The sequence below is a fragment of the Accipiter gentilis genome, chromosome 7 (assembly GCF_929443795.1).
Source record: "Accipiter gentilis chromosome 7, bAccGen1.1, whole genome shotgun sequence".
Taxonomy (NCBI): Eukaryota; Metazoa; Chordata; class Aves; order Accipitriformes; family Accipitridae; genus Astur; species Astur gentilis.
The window spans coordinates 1,553,183-1,569,985 of NC_064886.1; the positions used below are offsets into that span (position 1 = coordinate 1,553,183).

Sequence of the window (16,803 nt, forward strand, 5' to 3'; positions counted from 1 at the left end):
CTTGGACCCTGCCCGCCGGCCCCGCTGCCCGCCCGGTCAGCGCCCGCTGGGGGACGGGGGAGGACGGGGGGCACGGGGGGGGATTGGGGGGCGTGGGGGGGACGGGGGATGTTGGGGGGCACGGGGGGTATTGGGGGGTATAGGGGGGATGGGGGGGGATGGGGGGGACTGCAGGGGATGGGGGGGTGTGGGAGGGGATGGGGCTATAGGGGGTATGGAGAATATGGGGGCACAGCAGGGTGTGGGGCTATGGGGGGGGGTGGGAGGACGGGGGGGGAGTACCGGGGTATGGGAAAATGGGGGGTATGGGAGGACAGGGGGGGTTATGGGGATATGGGGGGTATGGGAGGACGGGGGGGTTATGGGGATATGGGGGGTATGGGAGGACAGGGGGGGTTATGGGGGGTATGGGGGAACACAGGGGGCTATGCAGGTATGGGAAAATGGGGGGTATGGGAGGACAGGGGGGGTTATGGGGGTAGGGGAGGATATGGGGGGGTTATGGGGCCATGGGGCAGGGGTGGGAAATGATGATATGGGGGCAGACGGCAGGGAGAGGGGACAGTGATGGGGACAGGGGACAGATGTGGGAACAGGGGTGGAAAGTGGGGCAGGGGACAGAGATGGGGACGGGGTGACGGCTCAGGGGCAGGGGCTGGAGGACGCGGGTAAGGGACTGGGGCAGGGGCAGGGCACCGGGCAGAGGGGACAGGGACAGGGCAGAGGCACCAGGGGCTCACCCTCCCACTGCCCGTGCACGGACAGTGGCCCTCGCTCCCCAGGGAGAGGGGACCTCCCCGAGAGGGGGACCCCGGCCGGGGAGGGGGTCCTGGCCAGGAGAAGGGGTCCCTCCAGGGGTCCCACAGCACCCCCAGACTTGCTCCGGTTGGGATCCTGAGCCAGGGAATGTTCCCCTGTCCCCACTGTCCCCTCCCAGGAGTGCTGTGTGTGTCCTGTGGAGCCGGGCATGTCCCATGGACCTACGGATTTCCCAAGGAGCCATGCATGTCCCATGGAGCCATCCATGTCCCATGGACCTATGGATGTCCCATGGAGCCATCCGTGTCCCTTGGAGCTGTGGCTGTCCCATGGAGCTGTGCATGTCCCACGGAGCCATCCGTGTTCCATGGCACTGTAAGCATCCCATGGAGCCATACTTGTCCCTTGGAGCTGTAGGTGTCTCATGAAGCTGTTCTTCCTCCATGGACCTATGGATGCTCCACAGAGCCATCCACATCCCGTGCGCATCCCACGAGGCAGGTCCCACATTCGTGTCCCCTCCGTAGGGCAGCAGCCCCCCACCACCCCACCCCGACTCCCATTTTGGGCTCCCCCACCGAAGCCTCGCAGGACCCCACATCGGTGACCGCCTTTCCTGGCCCATCCCTGGAGCCAGACAGGCTTCCAGGCTGTTGTTTACAACTCAGCCGAACCCTTGGCAATAGGGATGTTTTGCCGTGCGGTTAAACCGGCTCCGGTTGCCGGCCGTGGGTGGAGGGGCCCTGCCCACCCTGCGATTAAACCCCCACAGTTGCGACACGGTTGGGGACGTGGGGGACACCGGGGACACACCCAGACCCGTACCGCGGATGTCCAGTAGCCGTAGGAGCTGGGAAGCCACGGCACCGAGTCGCCATCCCTGGCGTGGCCCCTGCCAAAACCAGGTCAACGCCGGGGCCCCGGGCGGTGGCTAATCCTCCCAGCAAATCCCCGCTGCCGGCACATGTGCCGGGCACACGTGGCCGAAGCGGGATGAGGACGGTGGCATCGGCGGGACTGCCGGACACCCGCCGGGATGGGGACGGTCGAGGGGTGTCGGGTGTGTGTGGGGGGGCAGTTGGATTTTGAGGTACTCGGGTGTGTCGGCGTGTGCCCACGCGTGTGCCGTGGTGGTGGGGTGCGTGGATGGGGGGTGCCGGTGTGTGCGGGGCTGCACGTGTCCCCGTGCACCCGTGGCTGTGTCCCTGTGTGCACACGTGTCCCCGTGGTACCCCCGTGTGTCCCTGCATCCGCAGGGAAGCGGGGCCGTGGGGGGCTGGTTCCCTATGCCTGGCACTGTCCCACTCCCGGTGCCGGTCCCAGTTTCGGTGCTGGTGCCTGTCCCCGTCCTGCTGCCGGTGATGGACCCGCTGCCCATCCTCATCCCTGTCCCTCTCCCAGTCCCTCTCCTCATCCCGGTCCCCATTGCCATCCCTGGCCTGGTGCCGGTCCTTGCCTCTGTCCCTGTCCCGGTGCCCATCCCGCTCCTGGCCCTTGTCCCTGTCTCGGCCCTGGTCCCTGCTCCCTGCCCCTGTCGCCATCCCGGTTCCTGTCCCTGTCACTGCCTGGGTCCCGGCCCCTGTCCCGGTGCTGGTCCCGGTTCCCGTCCCTGTCCCCATCCCAGTCCCTCTCCCGGTGCCTCTCCTGGTCCCTGTCCTCGTCCCCATCCCGGTCCCGGTCCAGGTCCCTGTCTGGGTCCAGGTCCCCGTCCCCATCCCGGTCGCTGCTCCCTGTCCCTCTCCCGGTCGCTGTCCTTGCCCCATCTCCATCCCGGTCCCGGTCCCGGTCCTGGTCCCGGTCCCGTTCCCTGTCCCGGTCCCTGTCCCGTTTCCTGTCGCGGTGCCGGTCCCGGTCCCGGTGCTGGTGCCGGTGCCTGTCCTTGTCCCTGTCCCGGTCCTGTTCCCGGTCCCGGTCCCTGTCCCTGTCCCCATCCCTGTCCCCATCCCGTTCCCGTTCCCATTCCCCGGTCCCGGTCCCGGTCCCGGTGCGGCTGGGGTCTCCGGAGCACCCCCCGGGTTGGGTCCTCCGCTGCGGCAGGCGGCGCTGCGGGACGGGACGCGGCGCGGCGCGGGGCGGTGATGGCGGCGGTGCGGGCCGCGCTGCTGGCGCCGCTGCTGGCGCTTTGCCGGGGCGGGCCGGGACCGGCACCGGCACCGGCACCGGCACCGGGGTCAGGGCCCGCCGCCCGCGTCGAGGTGGCGGTGGCCGGGCCCGGGCCGGGGAACGGGGCCGGGAACGGGGCGGGGATGGAGGCGGAGCCCGGCGGCTCCTACACGCTGCGCGGGGCCGTGCTGGGCGCGGGGGGCGGCCGGGGGACCCCGCGGCGGGGCGAGGAGGAGGAGGAGGAGGAGGAAGAGGAGATCCGCGGCCGCCTGCTCCTGGTGAGCACCGGGGGAGCGGGGCTGGGGGCACCGGGGGGGAACCGGGCACCGGGGGGGGTTGGGCACTGGGAGGGGATGACGGGAGGGGATGACGGGGGGGGGGGCGGGGCTGGTGGGAACTGGGGGGCACTGGGAGACACTGGAGGGGGCTGGTGGTGGGCTCTGGGGGGAGCGGGGAGGGAGTGGGCACTGGGAGGGGAATGGGGGGGGCAGTAGTGGGAACTGGGAGGGGAATGGGGGGGGCAGTAGTGGGAACTGGGAGGGGAATGGGGGGGGCAGTAGTGGGAACTGGGAGGCACTGGGAGACACTGGAGGGGGCTGGTGGTGGGCTCTGGGGGGAGCGGGGGGGGGAGTGGGGGTGCTGTGGGCACTGGGAGGGGAATGGGGAGGGGGGACCAGTGGGAACTGGGGGGCACTGGGAGACACTGGAGGGGGCTGGTGGGCTCTGGGGGGAGCGGGGGGGGGCTCTGGGCACTGGGAAGGGGTTGTGGGGAGGGAGTGGGGGGCTGTGGGCACTGGGAGGGGGTTGTGGGGAGGGGGGGAGTAGTGGGAACTGGGGGGCACTGGGAGACACTGGAGGGGGCCGGTAGTGGGCTCTGGGGGGAGCGGGGAGGGAGTGGGGGGTCTGTGGGTACTGGGAGGGGAATGGGGAGGGGGAAGTAGTGGGAACTGGGGGGCACTGGGAGACACTGGAGGGGGCTGGTGGGCTCTGGAGGGAGCGGGGAGGGAGCCGGGGGGCTGTGGGCACTGGGAGGGGGTTGTGGGGAGGGGGGAGTAGTGGGAACTGGGAGACACTGGAGGGGGCTGGTGGTGGGCTCTGGGGGGAGCGGGGGGGCTGTGGTTACTGAGAGGGGGTTGTGGGGCGGGAGTGGGAGGGCTGTGGGCACTGGGAGGGAATGGGGAGGGGGGAGTAGTGGGAACTGGAGGGGGCTGGTAGGCTCTGGAGGGAGCGGGAGGGGCTGTGGGCACTGGGAGGGGGTTGTGGGGAGGGTGTGGGGGGGCTGTGGGCACTGGGAGGGAATGGGGAGGGGGGACCAGTGGGAACTGGGAGCCACTGGGGGTTGGTGGGGAGGCCAGGGACACTGGGGGCGTCGGGGGGGTCGGTGGGGTCCAGGAGGCAGTGGGCACCGGGGGGGCACAGGCAGGGGCAGGCAGCGAGGGGGTGCTGCTGGCCGGGGGTGCCCAGCGGCAGAGGGGAGGTGCGGGCAGGGACAGGGGTAGCGGAGGGGGGGGGCAGGATCTGTCCCCTGTGCCACCCCAGCTGCTGTCCCCCGTCCCTGCGCAGTGCCCAGCTCCCCAGGACGCCCAGGGACATGGGGATGCTTTGGGGGTGCCCTGAGCCTGGGGCTCTCGCCCCCACCGACACTGCCGTGCCCCCCCAGGTGGGAGACGCGGAGCCCGAGCTGGGCGCTGCCGACAGCTGGATCGGCGTCGTGCCCGTCGGTGAGGAGCCGGCCGAGGTCCCCCGTGGTGCCAAGGAGGAGTCCTTCACCGCCGCCGTCGTCAGCAAGGTGACTTTCCAACCGGCCCGGGGTCCTCTCTGCCTGGCCCGGGGGCTACCACGGCATTTGGTGGTCATGAGCCCGCAGGGCATCTTCTGGGGTGTCTCCTTGCCAGATGGGGGGAGTCCTGGCCTGTGCTTGGTGGTGGAGAGGGTCCCTGACAGGACTCCCGGGCAGTGCCAGCCCCTCTTGGCTCTCTGGCGATACTTTAGCCAGGGCAAAGAGGCACCGGGTGCTGCCTGCTCCCTTGCCATGGGACGGGAGCTGAACGACGGCACAGCCCGGCTGCCCGTCCTCCTGCCTGTCCTGCCTTCTGAGCCTGTGTCCCCTGTCTCCGCAGATGAAGCGAGCCCTGGTGCTGGGGGCATCAGCCCTGCTCATCCTGGCGCTGAACCAAAATGCCATCCGGGAGGTAGGAGAATCCCAGAGGCGGGTCCCTGAGCCAGTCTCATGTCCCGCTGACGGCTGTTGCTTTCCCTTCTGGTGCAGCTGGACGTTTCCCAGCTTCTTGCCAAGCCTGTGATCGTGATCCAGTCCTCAGACAACGTCACCAAGCTGCTGGGAGCGCTGCTGCGGTACGGGCTGGGGCAGTGGGAGAGGCTGGGCGAGAGCCGTAGCTCTGTGTCTGGTCCCCTGCCTAGCTGTCACAGCCAGGGGCTGCCCTGGGGGGGCTTCTCACACAGTGCATCGTGTTTGCTGGGCTGGTGTCGAGCTTGCGCTGTGTGGAGGCCAGCTGGGGCTGAGACACGTGTTTCCAGGGAGGGTTTGAGTCAGATCCAGCCCTTCTTCAGGGTTTGAGCCCTTCCACCCATGGGTCCCCACGTGGCGGCAGGGGCTGACAGTTTCCTCGGCCAAGATCTTTAGGACTCTCAGCACGAATTAACAAGAGCAGCTGGTTATCAGCATGACACCGGCATCCCCACCGCTTTTGTCGGTGCTTATCCACACCGCCTACAGTATTAGGACTCCCTTGGTCCTTCTTACGTGCAGTAAATCGGTATCACTGCTATAGCATCGCAGCTGGGGAAACTGAGGCACGGTGCTGGGAGGAAAATACCTGTGCAGGGTTGCTCAGAGGGCTGGGCATGGCTAGGAAGGGGGAGTCTCGCTGTCACCTCCCCTGTGTGTTCCTCTGTCCCCAGTGGTCCCCGTCACCCATGGCTCAGCGTGGGCTGCTCATCCCTATGGGGAAGGTGGTGCTGCGAGCCGGATCCTGCTGTGCCCATGGCACTGACACTCTTCTTGCCTTTTGCTCACAGGGGTCTCCGGGCTACGGCGAAGATCACATACCAGGCGGTGCTGCTGGAGAACCTGGTACGTAGGTCCTCCTCTCTCTCCTGCTGGGAGGGCAGGGGCATGGCTGTGTCCAGCCAAACTTCCCCAACCAGTGGGGGAAGCTGAGTTGCAGGGAGCAGGAGCCAGTTCCACAAAGGCTGTTGAAGCTGCCAGTGCCTCGGTTTCCCCAGAGACTCGCTCCGTGGGAGCAGGGCAGCTGGCAGCTGCCGGCGCTTCCTCCTCCCCTCGACACGTGTGATCCACCCAGCGCAGCAGGTCCTCTCGGCCTTGGGCAGCGCCGCGAGCCGTCGTGGCCGTCGGCAATGCCGTCTTCTGCCTTGCAGGGAGTTACCCTCACCCTGTGGTCGACCTGTGGCCTCTCCCGAGGGGGCCTCTACGGGGAGTGGCAGGGGGTCATCTGCACCGGGGAGAACAGCTCGCAGGTCCAGGTACGTGCGCCGGCACCGGCGAGGGCTCCTCGTGTAGCCGGGGTTACTGGCGTAGGAGCAGCAGCCGTGGCAGGGCCGGGAGCGAGATGGGGGTCTTCGGTTCGCCCCCCGCCCTGGTCCCTGACGGCCCGCTGGTGCTGTTCCTGCAGAAGTATCTCCAGCAGCTGTGGAACACCATCCTGCTGATCGCCCTGCTCCTCTGCACCGGGGTGATTGTGCAGGCCCAGCGGCAGTCGCGGCAAGACCCGTCAGAGCAGGATGCCGAGGTGGGAATGTTTCTGCTCTGCTCCTCGCCAGGGAGACCGGCGGCTGGGGTCTGACCCTCTGCTCTGCATTCACAGCTGGACCTGAAGCAGCACATTCGGCGGCGGCTGTCAGCGCTGAAAACACGGCGGTACCATCCCGGCAAACCACTCCGGAGCCGGGCCTGTGAGATCGATAGCTGTGCCGTCTGCTTGGACCAGTTCCACAAGAGCCAGGTAGGGACTGGAGGGGACTGGAGCCTGTCCTGGTCACCACTTGGGGCCACCCGTGCTTGTGCCATCCCTTTGCTGCCTGGGACTGAGCCTCCCCTCACTTGCCGGGGCCGGGGTGTCCAGAGGGTCATCCCCCTCCCTCAGGCAGCTCAATGGAGGCAGGGTTGCCGTCACGATACCACTGCCCGTTTCCCCCCACGTCTGCTGACCGCTTCCCTTCCCACAGTGGCTGCGGGTGCTGCCCTGCTCCCACGAATTTCACCGGGACTGCGTGGACCCCTGGCTTCTCCTCCAGCAGACCTGCCCTCTCTGCAAGCGCAACATCCTGGGTGAGAGCTGCACCGGCACCCGGCCGTGCCCCCTGCGGTGACCAGGGAGCACATTTGTGCCGGGGTGAGGGCTGGGTAGGTATCGGAGCTCCCCCCAGGCTCCCCATGAGATGGCCCTCCATCCTTCTCCCTTCCAGGGAACTGCTGCACGGAAAGCTAGCTGGCCTGACGGATGCGCTCCAGGGACAGACCCACTGCCGCTCCGGGGAGAGGGAGGGGGGCAAGGGGTGCTGGGCAAGCGGTGCTCGCTGCCGGAGCGGATTTGGCGCAGCTGTGCCCATCGCAGCGTCCGGCCACTTGGAGACTGAAGGATCTCGGGGCTCTCCCTGCTGGGTGTGAGTAGAGGGGTGGGGGGGGGTCCAGACGGCCAGTGCTGGGGGGCTGGGGAGTGGGTGCCAGGAAAGGAAGCTACGGGGGCACCCATGGGTGTAACGGGGTGGGGGCATGGAAGCTAGAGGCAGGGAGAGCCCTGGCCCAGCTGCACTCTTTCCCTGCTTGTAGTAATTTTTCTAAGTCTCTTTTGGTTTTATTTTTATTTTCTATTTGCCGGTGGCTGTGGCAGGGTGGGCTTGGGGCCGTTTTGCGCCCGAGCCCAGCAGCGTGGCCTGAGCCCCTCTGCACCGCAGCTGCATTGGGTGGCAGATCTGCAACAGCAGGGGACAGAGCTGGCAGGGCTGCAGGGCGACCTGCCGCCTCGCTGCGGGAGGGCAGGGGGGCTGAACGCTTTATTTATACTAAGTTATTAGAAAGGACGGTACAAGTCAGCTGCAGAGACCGAACACAGGGCTTGTTTGACCAAACGGGTGTGCCGCAGTAGCCGGGGACTCGCCGTGAGCCCTGACTGGCTCCTGTTCCACGCTGTGGCTGGAGGCTGCTGGGCTGCAGCATTGCACGCGTCCGTCTCTATTAAATACAGAGCAAGGACAGGCTGCCGTGTCTCGTGTTGGGGTTGCGTGGTTCCTGCTGCCCTCTGAGGCTCGTGAGGTTGCTCGGGGGGTTCAGGGCTAGCCTGCATGTGCGTCTCGGTGGTCCCCAGCCCCTCTGGGCCCTCGTGGCTGCCAGCAGTGCAGGGAGATCCGCTTTCCCAGGCTGCGGCTGTGCCAGCGAGCTAAGGGCGGCTCGGACTCCTCTCATCCCCAGCCCAGCTCTGCCTTCCTCTTCCAAGCAGTGTGGCCACATCCCAGTCACCTCCTGGGAACGGTTCTTGGCGTGAGCTAACTTGCACTGTGCCCAGGCATTGTCCGGCTGACGGCATGGTCAGAGCTGTGCTGGGGACTCCAGCAGCAGCTTAGCCTTGAGTGACCAAGCTCCAGCAACCAGAGATGTCCCTGGCCCCCCTCAGCTGACTATGCAGGGGCTGGTCCGCAGGCCCAGGGAGCATTCCCCACCCTGCCAAGGGCTCCTCGCCTGTGCGTGGGTCCATCCTCCGGCTGCCAGCCGGGGAAAGCCAGCCCCAGCCCCGTCCCTGCAGCAGGGCTTCTCCTGGGGCTGCTGTGCTGAGGGAGAAGGGGACACACCAGCCCAGCCCTCTGCACCGTCGCTCTCAGTTTTACCACAAACCACAGCGTTGCCCAACAGAGGGACAACAGGGGAAACTGCACATACTCGTTTGGTGCCACAGGCCTGCAGAAAACAAAGCGAAGCAACAACCAGAGAGCAGCTGGTAGTTGAGCCCCGGTGGAGCTGCTGTGGGGACCGTCTCCCGGGGCTTCCTATGCCCACTGCATCCAGGCTTGACGGGACAGGCAGAGAGACCAGGTTACCGAGGGAACACACCTTCACGATGCACAAATAATAGGTAACAAGGTCCCACGGGGCAGGGCAGGTGGCTGCTCGCTGAGCACTTCATTTCTGCCTTAGTCTCATGAGCATTTATTTGCGGTAGCCACCAGTGCGGTGAGAGGAGGGGGGGCATGGTCTGCCTCTCCCCCTTGGCTCGGCGGGGTTGAGCACCAGACCCTCAACGGGGAGCGAGAGGCAGAGTCCGGCTTTGCACGTGGACTCTGCCGAGAGCGGCTTCAGCCGCTGGCTGCTGGGAGCTCGCTGCCGGGCCTCGTCTGTGCGTCCGTGCGTCCCTCTGCTGTCCCTGCTGCCTCGGCTGCTTGGCCGCCTGCAGGTGGTGGGAGCGGTTAGAGGGGAGAAAGAAGAGGGAAGCTCCCCAGCCCCTTCCTCTGTGCTCCTACTCACCCTGCGTCCTGCCTGCTGGCCTCCCTGCCGAGATGAGACCACAGCTGGGTCTGCGGGACGAGCTGGGGAAGAGAAGGCGGGGGGGAAATTCCCCACGCTGTGTTCAGCTCCAGTTGCACCCCTTGGCCACAGCGGGGCCGATGTAAAGTTGCTGAGAACCAGCCCTGGGCACCTCATCCAAGCAGCTTTTCCTGCCGACACCAGTTAAACCAGACTGATCTCCCAGTGGCACAGGAGCCCAGGGCCTGGCCCAAATGGGGTGGGCACACCCCAAAACCACAGAGCTGATCTAAACCTAACGGGGCTGAGCTGGAGCTGGAGGGACTGAGCCAGGGGAAGGGTGTTGCAGCAGCCCCCGGGCCCAGCCTGTCCATGCCATTCACTCCCGGAGAGCAAGTGACCCTCGCGAGCTGCCCCTGGCTGCAGCCTGGCACAGGGGATGTGCCAGAGCGGGTCTGGGTCCGGCTGCTGGTGGCCTTGAGTTAGTTGCAGGCACCGTGCATGCTGCAGTACCCCAGCATTGGCTTGGCCGCTCTGGCTTGGAAAGCGTTAGGTGGGAACACCCTGTTCAGCTGCCTCAAGGCTAAGGTGAGTTCCTAAAGGCAGGATCAGGCCCTGGGGCAGCGAAGGATCACAGCCCCTGCCCAGCTTCATACCCTTCTGGAAGTGGCTTCATCCAGCTCAGGCCTGTGCAGGCTGGGAAGCAGCTGCTGAGTCGTAGGGTACATTGTGCAAGACACCCCACAGCCTTTTCTACAAGGATACACAAACAGGGAACCAGTCCCCAGGGGATGTGGGACAGTGCCAGGGGCCGTGGCTTGGGTGCAGCCTCACCTTCAGCACGCCCTGCTCAGCAGCTGCCTTCACCTTGGCTAGCGCAGACCTGAGCCGCACATTCTCCTGCTCCAGCACGCTGATCCGGATGCTGTTGGCCTGCAGCTGCTTCTCCATATCCTTGGTCAAGCTCCCAGTGCCTGCAAACAAAATACGATGTCCTCGCGCTGGGAGCCAGAGCTCAGCCCGCTGCTGCCCACCTGCTCGGAGCTGTTGGCAGCAGCCCTCCTGCCTCGCAGGCAGGATGGCTGCCCGTTGGAAAGGAGCCTGCCCCAACCAGGGAGCACCAGCACAGCCTGGGAGATGGCAGCTGGGACCACAAGGGCAAACAAAGCTCTGCCTGTGCCCTGGCCCTGCTTTACATCCTGGCCCAGAGGTGGGATGAACAGCACCTACGCAGGGAGGTGTGTTAAGATGGTAGCAGCTTAGCACAGCCCAGGGCCTGAGCCCTTCCTGGCTATCAGTGGGACAAATGGTGGTGTACAAATAATAGTCAGGCCAGGGCCGGCAAGATCCGCTGCGAGCTCTGGGAAACACCAAAGGCACAAGACCACTGGGGGGAAAGCAGGAGCTGCTGCCCACTCACTCTCAAACTGCATCTCAGCAGGGACGTGGAGCTCAGGGAAGAACACCAGGAGCCTCTCTCGCTCCTTCAGCTCCCGCGCCTGCTCCTCTAGCCTGGACACATTTGCTTGCAGCTCTGAGACAGACTGCTTCAGGCTCAGCTTCTCTTGCTGCAGCGCATCCAGCAGCTCCTGCGGGGCACAGCAGAGAGATGGTCAGGTTTGCAGAGCACTTTCCCAGATCTTGGGACGGTACAGTCTTGGGGGGGGGGGGTTCCCACAGGAGTACTTGGACACACACACCGCACCCCCCCCCAAGGAAAGCTCCCTCCGTTTCCTTATGTGATAAGGATGTCCCATGGCAGTGGCAACGTGGCAATGTCGCTCCAGGTCTCGGAGTCTCCCTCCCAGGAAAACTCTGGCCATGAGTGGGGGACAGCTCCTGACACCCCCATAGCACAGCTGTGTCCCGCACCAGCTGCTCCCCAGGGAGCCCCTGACCCATGCTGGGTGCCAGTGCTGACCTGCTGCGCCTGTAACTGTTGCCTGCTCTGCTCCCGGCTCTCCTCCAGCTGCTCTGCCAGCCTGGCCTTGTCCTCTTCGGCCTCTCCCAGGCTGGCTTGCAGCTCCTCACGCTCCCGGTCCAGGCTGTCAAGCTGCTGCAGCAGGGCCCTCTGCTTGGCCTGCAGGGACTGTACAGGGCAGGCGAGCCTGCATGGGGCTGCTGCTGCACCCGCTTGCCACCAGCCTTACACTGTGCAGCAGCACCCACAAGCTCAGGCTGCTCCCACAGCATGTTGCGGGGCTGCAGAGCAGCTCCAGAGCAGGGGAGAGCAAGCCCAGCCATACCTCTTGGTGCCTCAGCGTGCTCTCCACTTTGGCCTTCTCCTTCTCCAGCTGGGTGGTGGTGGCACTCAGCTCCTGGCCCAGGCTCTCCTGCTGGCTGGTGAGCAGCTCCACCTTCTCCTCCAGCTCCAGTACCCGGCTCCTGGCCACCATCGTGGTCCTCATCTCCTCCAGCAAGGTCGTCTTGCTGACCTCTGAGGAGACACAGCACCTTTGGCTCAGGCTCGGCAGGAGGGGGAGAAGCTCCCAGATAAAGTGCCTTCAGGGGGCCCCAGGCCCTGGCAAGGGGGAGGCAGGTCTGATGGGAGGGCTGGGCCCCCCTGAACCTCCACCAGCACCAGCACGAGACCATTCTGGTGCTGGGTGATGTTTGGGCAGTGCAACGAAGGAGGCTCGTCCTCTCCCTCCGTTCCCACCAGCACTATACACAACCGATTCTGGGGGAGCCAGGAGTTAGGTGGGTATAAAACACTCATGAGATCGGAGCGAGGCTGGGGGAGAGATGTGCCAGCTGGGTGAGCCCTAGGGGTCCTTACCCAGCTCCTGCACAGCAGCCTGCTTCACAGCCAGCTCTTCCTTTAAGGCGGAGAATCGCTCTTCCAGCAGAGCAGCTCCTAAAGCAGCACAAAAACTCTACTAATTAAACAGCACCTCAAAAAAAACTTAAAGAAGGAACCAGCAAAATGGCATTTTTCATCCAGTGGTTGTATCATGCTGTGCTTCAGCAGGGAGGAGGCAGTGACAGGATGTGGACAACCAGCTCTCGCTGTCTGGGGTTAGTCTCTGTTTTGGGTTTGTGTGGTGGGGTTTTGGTAGCGGTGGAGGGGGCTACAGTGGTGGTTCCTGTGAGAAGCTGCTAGAAGCTTCCCCGGCTCCAAATCAGACCTGCCTCAGGCCAAGGTCAAGCCCATCAGCGACGGTGGTAGAGCCTCTGGGAGAACATACTTAAGAGGCGAAACCTGCAGTGGGGCAGGAGACTGGAATGTGAGAGAAACACCTCTGCAGAGAGCAAGGTCAGTGAAGAAGGAGGGGGAGGAGGTGCGCTGGAAGAGCAGATGCCCCTGCAGCCCATGGAGGACCCCATGCCAGAGCAGGGGGATGCCCCTGAAGATGGCTGTGACTCCATGGGAAAGCCCGTGCTGGGAGCAGTCTGTGCCTGAAGGACTGCAGCCCATGGAAAGGACCAACGCTGGAGCAGTTTGTGAAGAACTGCAGCCCGTGAGAAGGACCCATGCCAGAGACATTCATGGAGAACTGTGTCCCACTGGGGAGACCCCATGCTGGAGCAGGGAGAGAGTGAGGAGTCCTCCCCCTGATGAGGAAGGAGCAGCAGAGATGTGTGATGAACTGACCCCAACCCCCATTCCCCATTCCTCTGCACCGCTGCGGGGGAGGAGGTAGAGAAATTGGGAGTGGAGTTTAGCTCTGGAAGGAGGAAGGGGTGGGGGGAAGGCTTTTTAAGGTTTGGTTTTACTTCCCATCGCCCTTATTTTGATTTGATTGGTAGTAAATTAAATTGATTTTGTTTTCTCCCCAAGTTGAGTCTGTTTTTCACCCGTGACCATAATTGGCGAGTGATCCCTCCCTGTCCTTGTCTTGACCCACAAGTGTTTCTTTATATTTTCTCCTCCTCACCCCACCGGGAGTTGGGGGGAAGGAGTGAGCAGCTTTGTAGTGCTTTGTTGCTGGCTGGGCTGAAGCCACGACAGTCTCACAGTGGGGAACAGCCCCAGCGCCTACCAAAATCATTGGCAAAAGCCCTGCTTATGGTAGTGGGACAAGATTTGACCATGGACTCCATGCTTCTCCTGCAAATACCCACAGGCCTGGGTGGGGATGCTGGGAACAGCACCGTACCTCTCCGTAGGTCATCCTTGTCCCGCTCCAGCCTGGCTACAGCCTCTAAATACTCTTTGTTCTTTACTTCCAGGCTCTGCTCAGCCTCCTTCCTCTGCTGCGCTTGGGTCTCCTTCTCCACCTGAAGCAACTGGGAAAAGTCCTCAACCTGTTTCCGCAGCTTGTCCTTCTGCTTCTCTGACTCCTCCAGCTCAGACTTCAGAGGGTTGACCTGCTGCAGCAGCATCTGGAGGTGTTTGCTGATCCGGGAGAGGTCCTTGCTCTGCTCTGAGGCCCAGTAGCTCACATCCGTTGCAGAGAGGGTCATTTTCCCTCTGGTTCCCTCCACCGTGTCCTGGAACCTGCTGAGAGCCGAGGGGATGTTCTGGCTCTGGCAGATGCTGGTGATGGCTTTGCCAACCTCCCGGAGGCTGGCTTGTGCACTGGCGCAGGTGTTGCAGGATTCCAGAGACAACCCAGTCGTCTGCGTGGGGATGCTGCGGCTGCTCTCAGCCATGCTGCGGGCAGCCCTGGGCAGGGAGCTGCCTGAGGAATCACTGTCTGGTGCACGGACACTTGACGATGGGCACAGAGAAGTGGACTGGGCAACTTCTGTGGAAGTTCTTAATTCCAAAACGTCAGGCAAGCAGTGTTTCAGGTTCTCCTTCTCAGGTTTCCCAGCCTGGGGAAGGCACTGCAGCGGGGGGATCTCCTTCCTGCAAGCCTTCTTCTGGTGGAGAGAGCACAGAACAAAAACAGGGCCCAGACTAAACAGAGTTGGCTGCAAATGATGCATAAGACCCCAAATACAGAGGTGTGAAGCGTGGGGACAGGACATCAGTGCAGCCAAGGGGCAATGAGGGCAGCAAGCCCTTCTCTTTGGAGGAGTTCCCAGAGCTTGGAGGAGGAGGAGGACAGCTACCAAGCACTCGAGTTTCCTGTTTACTGTGCTCCATTACAACCAAAGCACATGACTATCAAGCAAAATGAATTTGCTTCCCACTCCCCGATGTGGACTACAGGGGAACTGAATTTTTACAAACTGCCAGGCAGCTTTCCAGCCACCGCTCCTTTTGCAGAGCTGTGGTTTCACGACAGGAAGCCTCAGCAGTGAAACCTGCTCCCTGGCTCCCCTTCTTGCGACTGTCTCTTCTTTCACACCTCCTGCGCTGTCTCCTGGTTATGTCAGATGAATTATTTTGAGACTTTTCCATGAGAAGGATCATTTTGAGGAAAAAAAATAAATGCAGAGGAGGCGCATAGTATTTTTACCGCAAATTACCTCACTGATTTGAGCCAACTTAGCCCCACAAACGGCGGGGTCAGCAGAGCTGCAAGGGCAGCACATTGGCAGGAGAAGAATATTTCTCCAAGCCATAAAGGGAGCCAAGCTCGCCCATCCTGAGACCTGGTGGAAGCCTGGAGGAGGATGGATCCAGCAGCTGGGAGCAGTGGTTAGAGGAGGGAAGGGGCTCAGGCCAGGAGGGGACAGTGCAGGACAGTTGTGTCCCATCCGACACACAGGTCAGCACTTGGAGGGTCATGAGCCAGGAACACATCTGCCATGGTCACCGCGTGCATCACGGGCGTCCCAGAGAATGGCTGTGACCTCAGCATGGTCCAAATCATGGCGGGGTGAGGTAAGGGCCATTTCTGTGACCCCTGCACTCAGCTTGTGGGGTGTCAGGGCCCCTAAATGTCCCACCTCGGCCAGGAGCTGCTGGTAGAAGGCCCCCAGTTTCAGCATGCTGCACCAGTACCTCCTCACGGTCAGTCCTGCGGACATGCAGGGTCCCACTGTCTGTGCCGGGGGGACGGCTTGCTTGCTGAGCAGGTTTTCTGCATAGCCTGTGAAGCTCTGAAGCAGCAGCAGCAGTCTTCTTCGAAAGAAACGAAACACAGCTTAGAGCAATGGAGTATTTGTAATGGGGAAAGAGCCCTTTGTGTTTAAGTGCGCAGTGAGCCTGAAGGGCCAGCAACGAGGCAAAGAGGTTGTTCCCCATCCCCTGGACAAAGTGAGTTTGACAAAGGAGGGTGAGTATCAGTGCTCCCGTGACACCACCCCCCCAGGCCTGAGTCACTCCACGGAGCAGTATTTGGTGGGATGAAAATCCTCCTGCAGCTGCCGGGACACAGACTGTGCACGCTGCTTGCAGCCAGCCACTTCTGAGAGGCTGCAATTAAGCTCTCTCTAAAGATTTGGGGCACCCACGCTGCTGATATCAAACCCTAATTGTTAGGGCCAACAGCTCTGTGGGAACAGCTCATTTTTTAAAATGGAGTCTTATTTATTTCACCCAGATTGCAAAAGGCACTTTTGCCTCCCAGGCCTGTAGGTGCAGCCCTGCCCAAGTGTTTCCCAAGGCTTTGGGGGGCAAGTTAACGAGTCCGCCCCCATCTGCCCAGGTGCCCTTGGCTCCTGGGCGGAGCAGCGGGTTGCTCTATTCCATTGTGGCAAGCATTTGTGCCGGTAGCGCTGAGCTCTGTGCAGAGAAAGGTGTTGGGTTTTAAAACTCAGCGTAGAGCTGTGGAGCACGAGCCTGAGGTGCTGGCACACTTGCTTGGCATGGAAATGCGGGGGCAAAAAGCATCAAAAACACTTGGCTGCATTCGACAGGCTGGATATACAACCATCCCCTTCCCTCCAGGGGGAAGAAGCCACTCTGCCAGCCAAGCTTCTTTAAAGAGGGGTGGTTGGGGTTGGCTTTGCCTTCTCACCTGTCTATCACCAGCTCCAGCAGCACCACGTGGGAGTGCTGGGTGAATTCGGGGTCGTTCTCAGCATAACTGTACCGCTCCAGCAGCGCTGTCAGGTCCAGGTCGCAGGACACTTTATCGGGGAACTTCCAGGAGGGGAAACGCACGGCCCCGGCCCGGGAGGAGACGTCGGCAATAGCTGCCTGCAGGTCCCTCAGGTCGGCCCGCAGGCTCTCCATGCAGCCGGGGTGGCCCAGGAGGTGTGCCATGCCGCTGAGGTGGCTGGATCAGGCCTGCGGGCGACGGCCTGCGACAGGGCCACCAGGCCTGGGACGGAGGCAGGGACAAGTCGCTGGAAAGGGACCCAGCACAGTGGCCCCCGAGGCTGGGGGACCCCAGGGGTGCCCGGGGGACCCGAGGAGGGACCGGGCGACCGGGACGAGGAGGCGTCGGGCCTAGCCGGGGCCTGTGCGGGGACGCGGCGACACGGACCCGCCTGCCCGCGCCGCCGCCTGCTGCTATGGCAACGGCACAGGCCACGCCCCCTCCGAGACCACGCCCCCCGCGTGCCGCAATGGTACGCTCCGCCTTTAGGGATTTCCCCCCCCCATATGGCGTGCTAATGGCACTCCCCAAAGCGCATGCGCTCTGCCCCCTTCGCCCGCCGGT

At 63.4% G+C, this 16,803-nt stretch overlaps 2 protein-coding genes across 7 annotated transcripts; one reads left to right on the plus strand and one right to left on the minus strand.

Annotated features, from left to right (window-relative positions):
• The first annotated feature begins 7 nt into the window (after positions 1-7).
• On the plus strand, positions 8-8,095 carry RNF215 (ring finger protein 215). 3 transcript variants are annotated; one of them, XM_049804133.1, is made up of 11 exons: positions 8-35; positions 938-3,140; positions 4,523-4,651; positions 4,983-5,054; positions 5,132-5,217; positions 5,902-5,956; positions 6,262-6,366; positions 6,516-6,632; positions 6,708-6,845; positions 7,069-7,171; positions 7,309-8,095. In XM_049804133.1, exons 2-11 carry the CDS (start codon positions 2,046-2,048, stop codon positions 7,329-7,331), a joined length of 1,923 nt encoding a protein of 640 aa, XP_049660090.1. In that variant the 5' UTR covers positions 8-35; positions 938-2,045; the 3' UTR covers positions 7,332-8,095. The 3 variants fall into 3 exon arrangements, with proteins under 3 accessions (XP_049660090.1, XP_049660089.1, XP_049660091.1); XM_049804134.1 differs by lacking the exon at positions 8-35 and having other exon boundaries at positions 636-2,364; positions 2,461-3,140; XM_049804132.1 differs by lacking the exon at positions 8-35 and having other exon boundaries at positions 635-3,140.
• Positions 8,096-8,173: 78 nt separating this feature from the next.
• Positions 8,174-16,627, minus strand: CCDC157 (coiled-coil domain containing 157). 4 transcript variants are annotated; one of them, XM_049804125.1, is made up of 10 exons: positions 16,156-16,627; positions 15,143-15,314; positions 13,459-14,167; positions 12,138-12,215; positions 11,605-11,795; positions 11,280-11,447; positions 10,779-10,947; positions 10,193-10,332; positions 9,359-9,420; positions 8,174-9,281 (listed from the first exon to the last, which is right to left on the minus strand). In XM_049804125.1, exons 1-10 carry the CDS (start codon positions 16,401-16,403, stop codon positions 9,044-9,046), a joined length of 2,175 nt encoding a protein of 724 aa, XP_049660082.1. In that variant the 5' UTR covers positions 16,404-16,627; the 3' UTR covers positions 8,174-9,043. The 4 variants fall into 4 exon arrangements, with proteins under 4 accessions (XP_049660082.1, XP_049660081.1, XP_049660084.1 ...); XM_049804124.1 differs by having other exon boundaries at positions 15,143-15,317; XM_049804127.1 differs by lacking the exon at positions 12,138-12,215 and having other exon boundaries at positions 15,143-15,317.
• Between the last annotated feature and the right edge of the window lie 176 nt (positions 16,628-16,803).

Bases quoted from the DNA above. Each gene is read 5' to 3' on its own strand.
- CCDC157 (XM_049804124.1), bottom strand. From the start codon at position 16,403: ATGGCACACCTCCTGGGCCACCCCGGCTGCATGGAGAGCCTGCGGGCC. The intron at 12,216-13,458 runs GTACGGTGCTGT...GTGCTGCTTTAG, and splicing joins CAAGGATGACCTACGGAGAG to GAGCTGCTCTGCTGGAAGAG. The intron at 9,282-9,358 runs GTGAGTAGGAGC...CACCACCTGCAG, and splicing joins GCCAGCAGGCAGGACGCAGG to GCGGCCAAGCAGCCGAGGCA.
- RNF215 (XM_049804133.1), top strand. From the start codon at position 2,046: ATGCCTGGCACTGTCCCACTCCCGGTGCCGGTCCCAGTTTCGGTGCTG. The intron at 4,652-4,982 runs GTGACTTTCCAA...CTGTCTCCGCAG, and splicing joins CCGCCGCCGTCGTCAGCAAG to ATGAAGCGAGCCCTGGTGCT. The intron at 6,367-6,515 runs GTACGTGCGCCG...CTGTTCCTGCAG, and splicing joins AGAACAGCTCGCAGGTCCAG to AAGTATCTCCAGCAGCTGTG.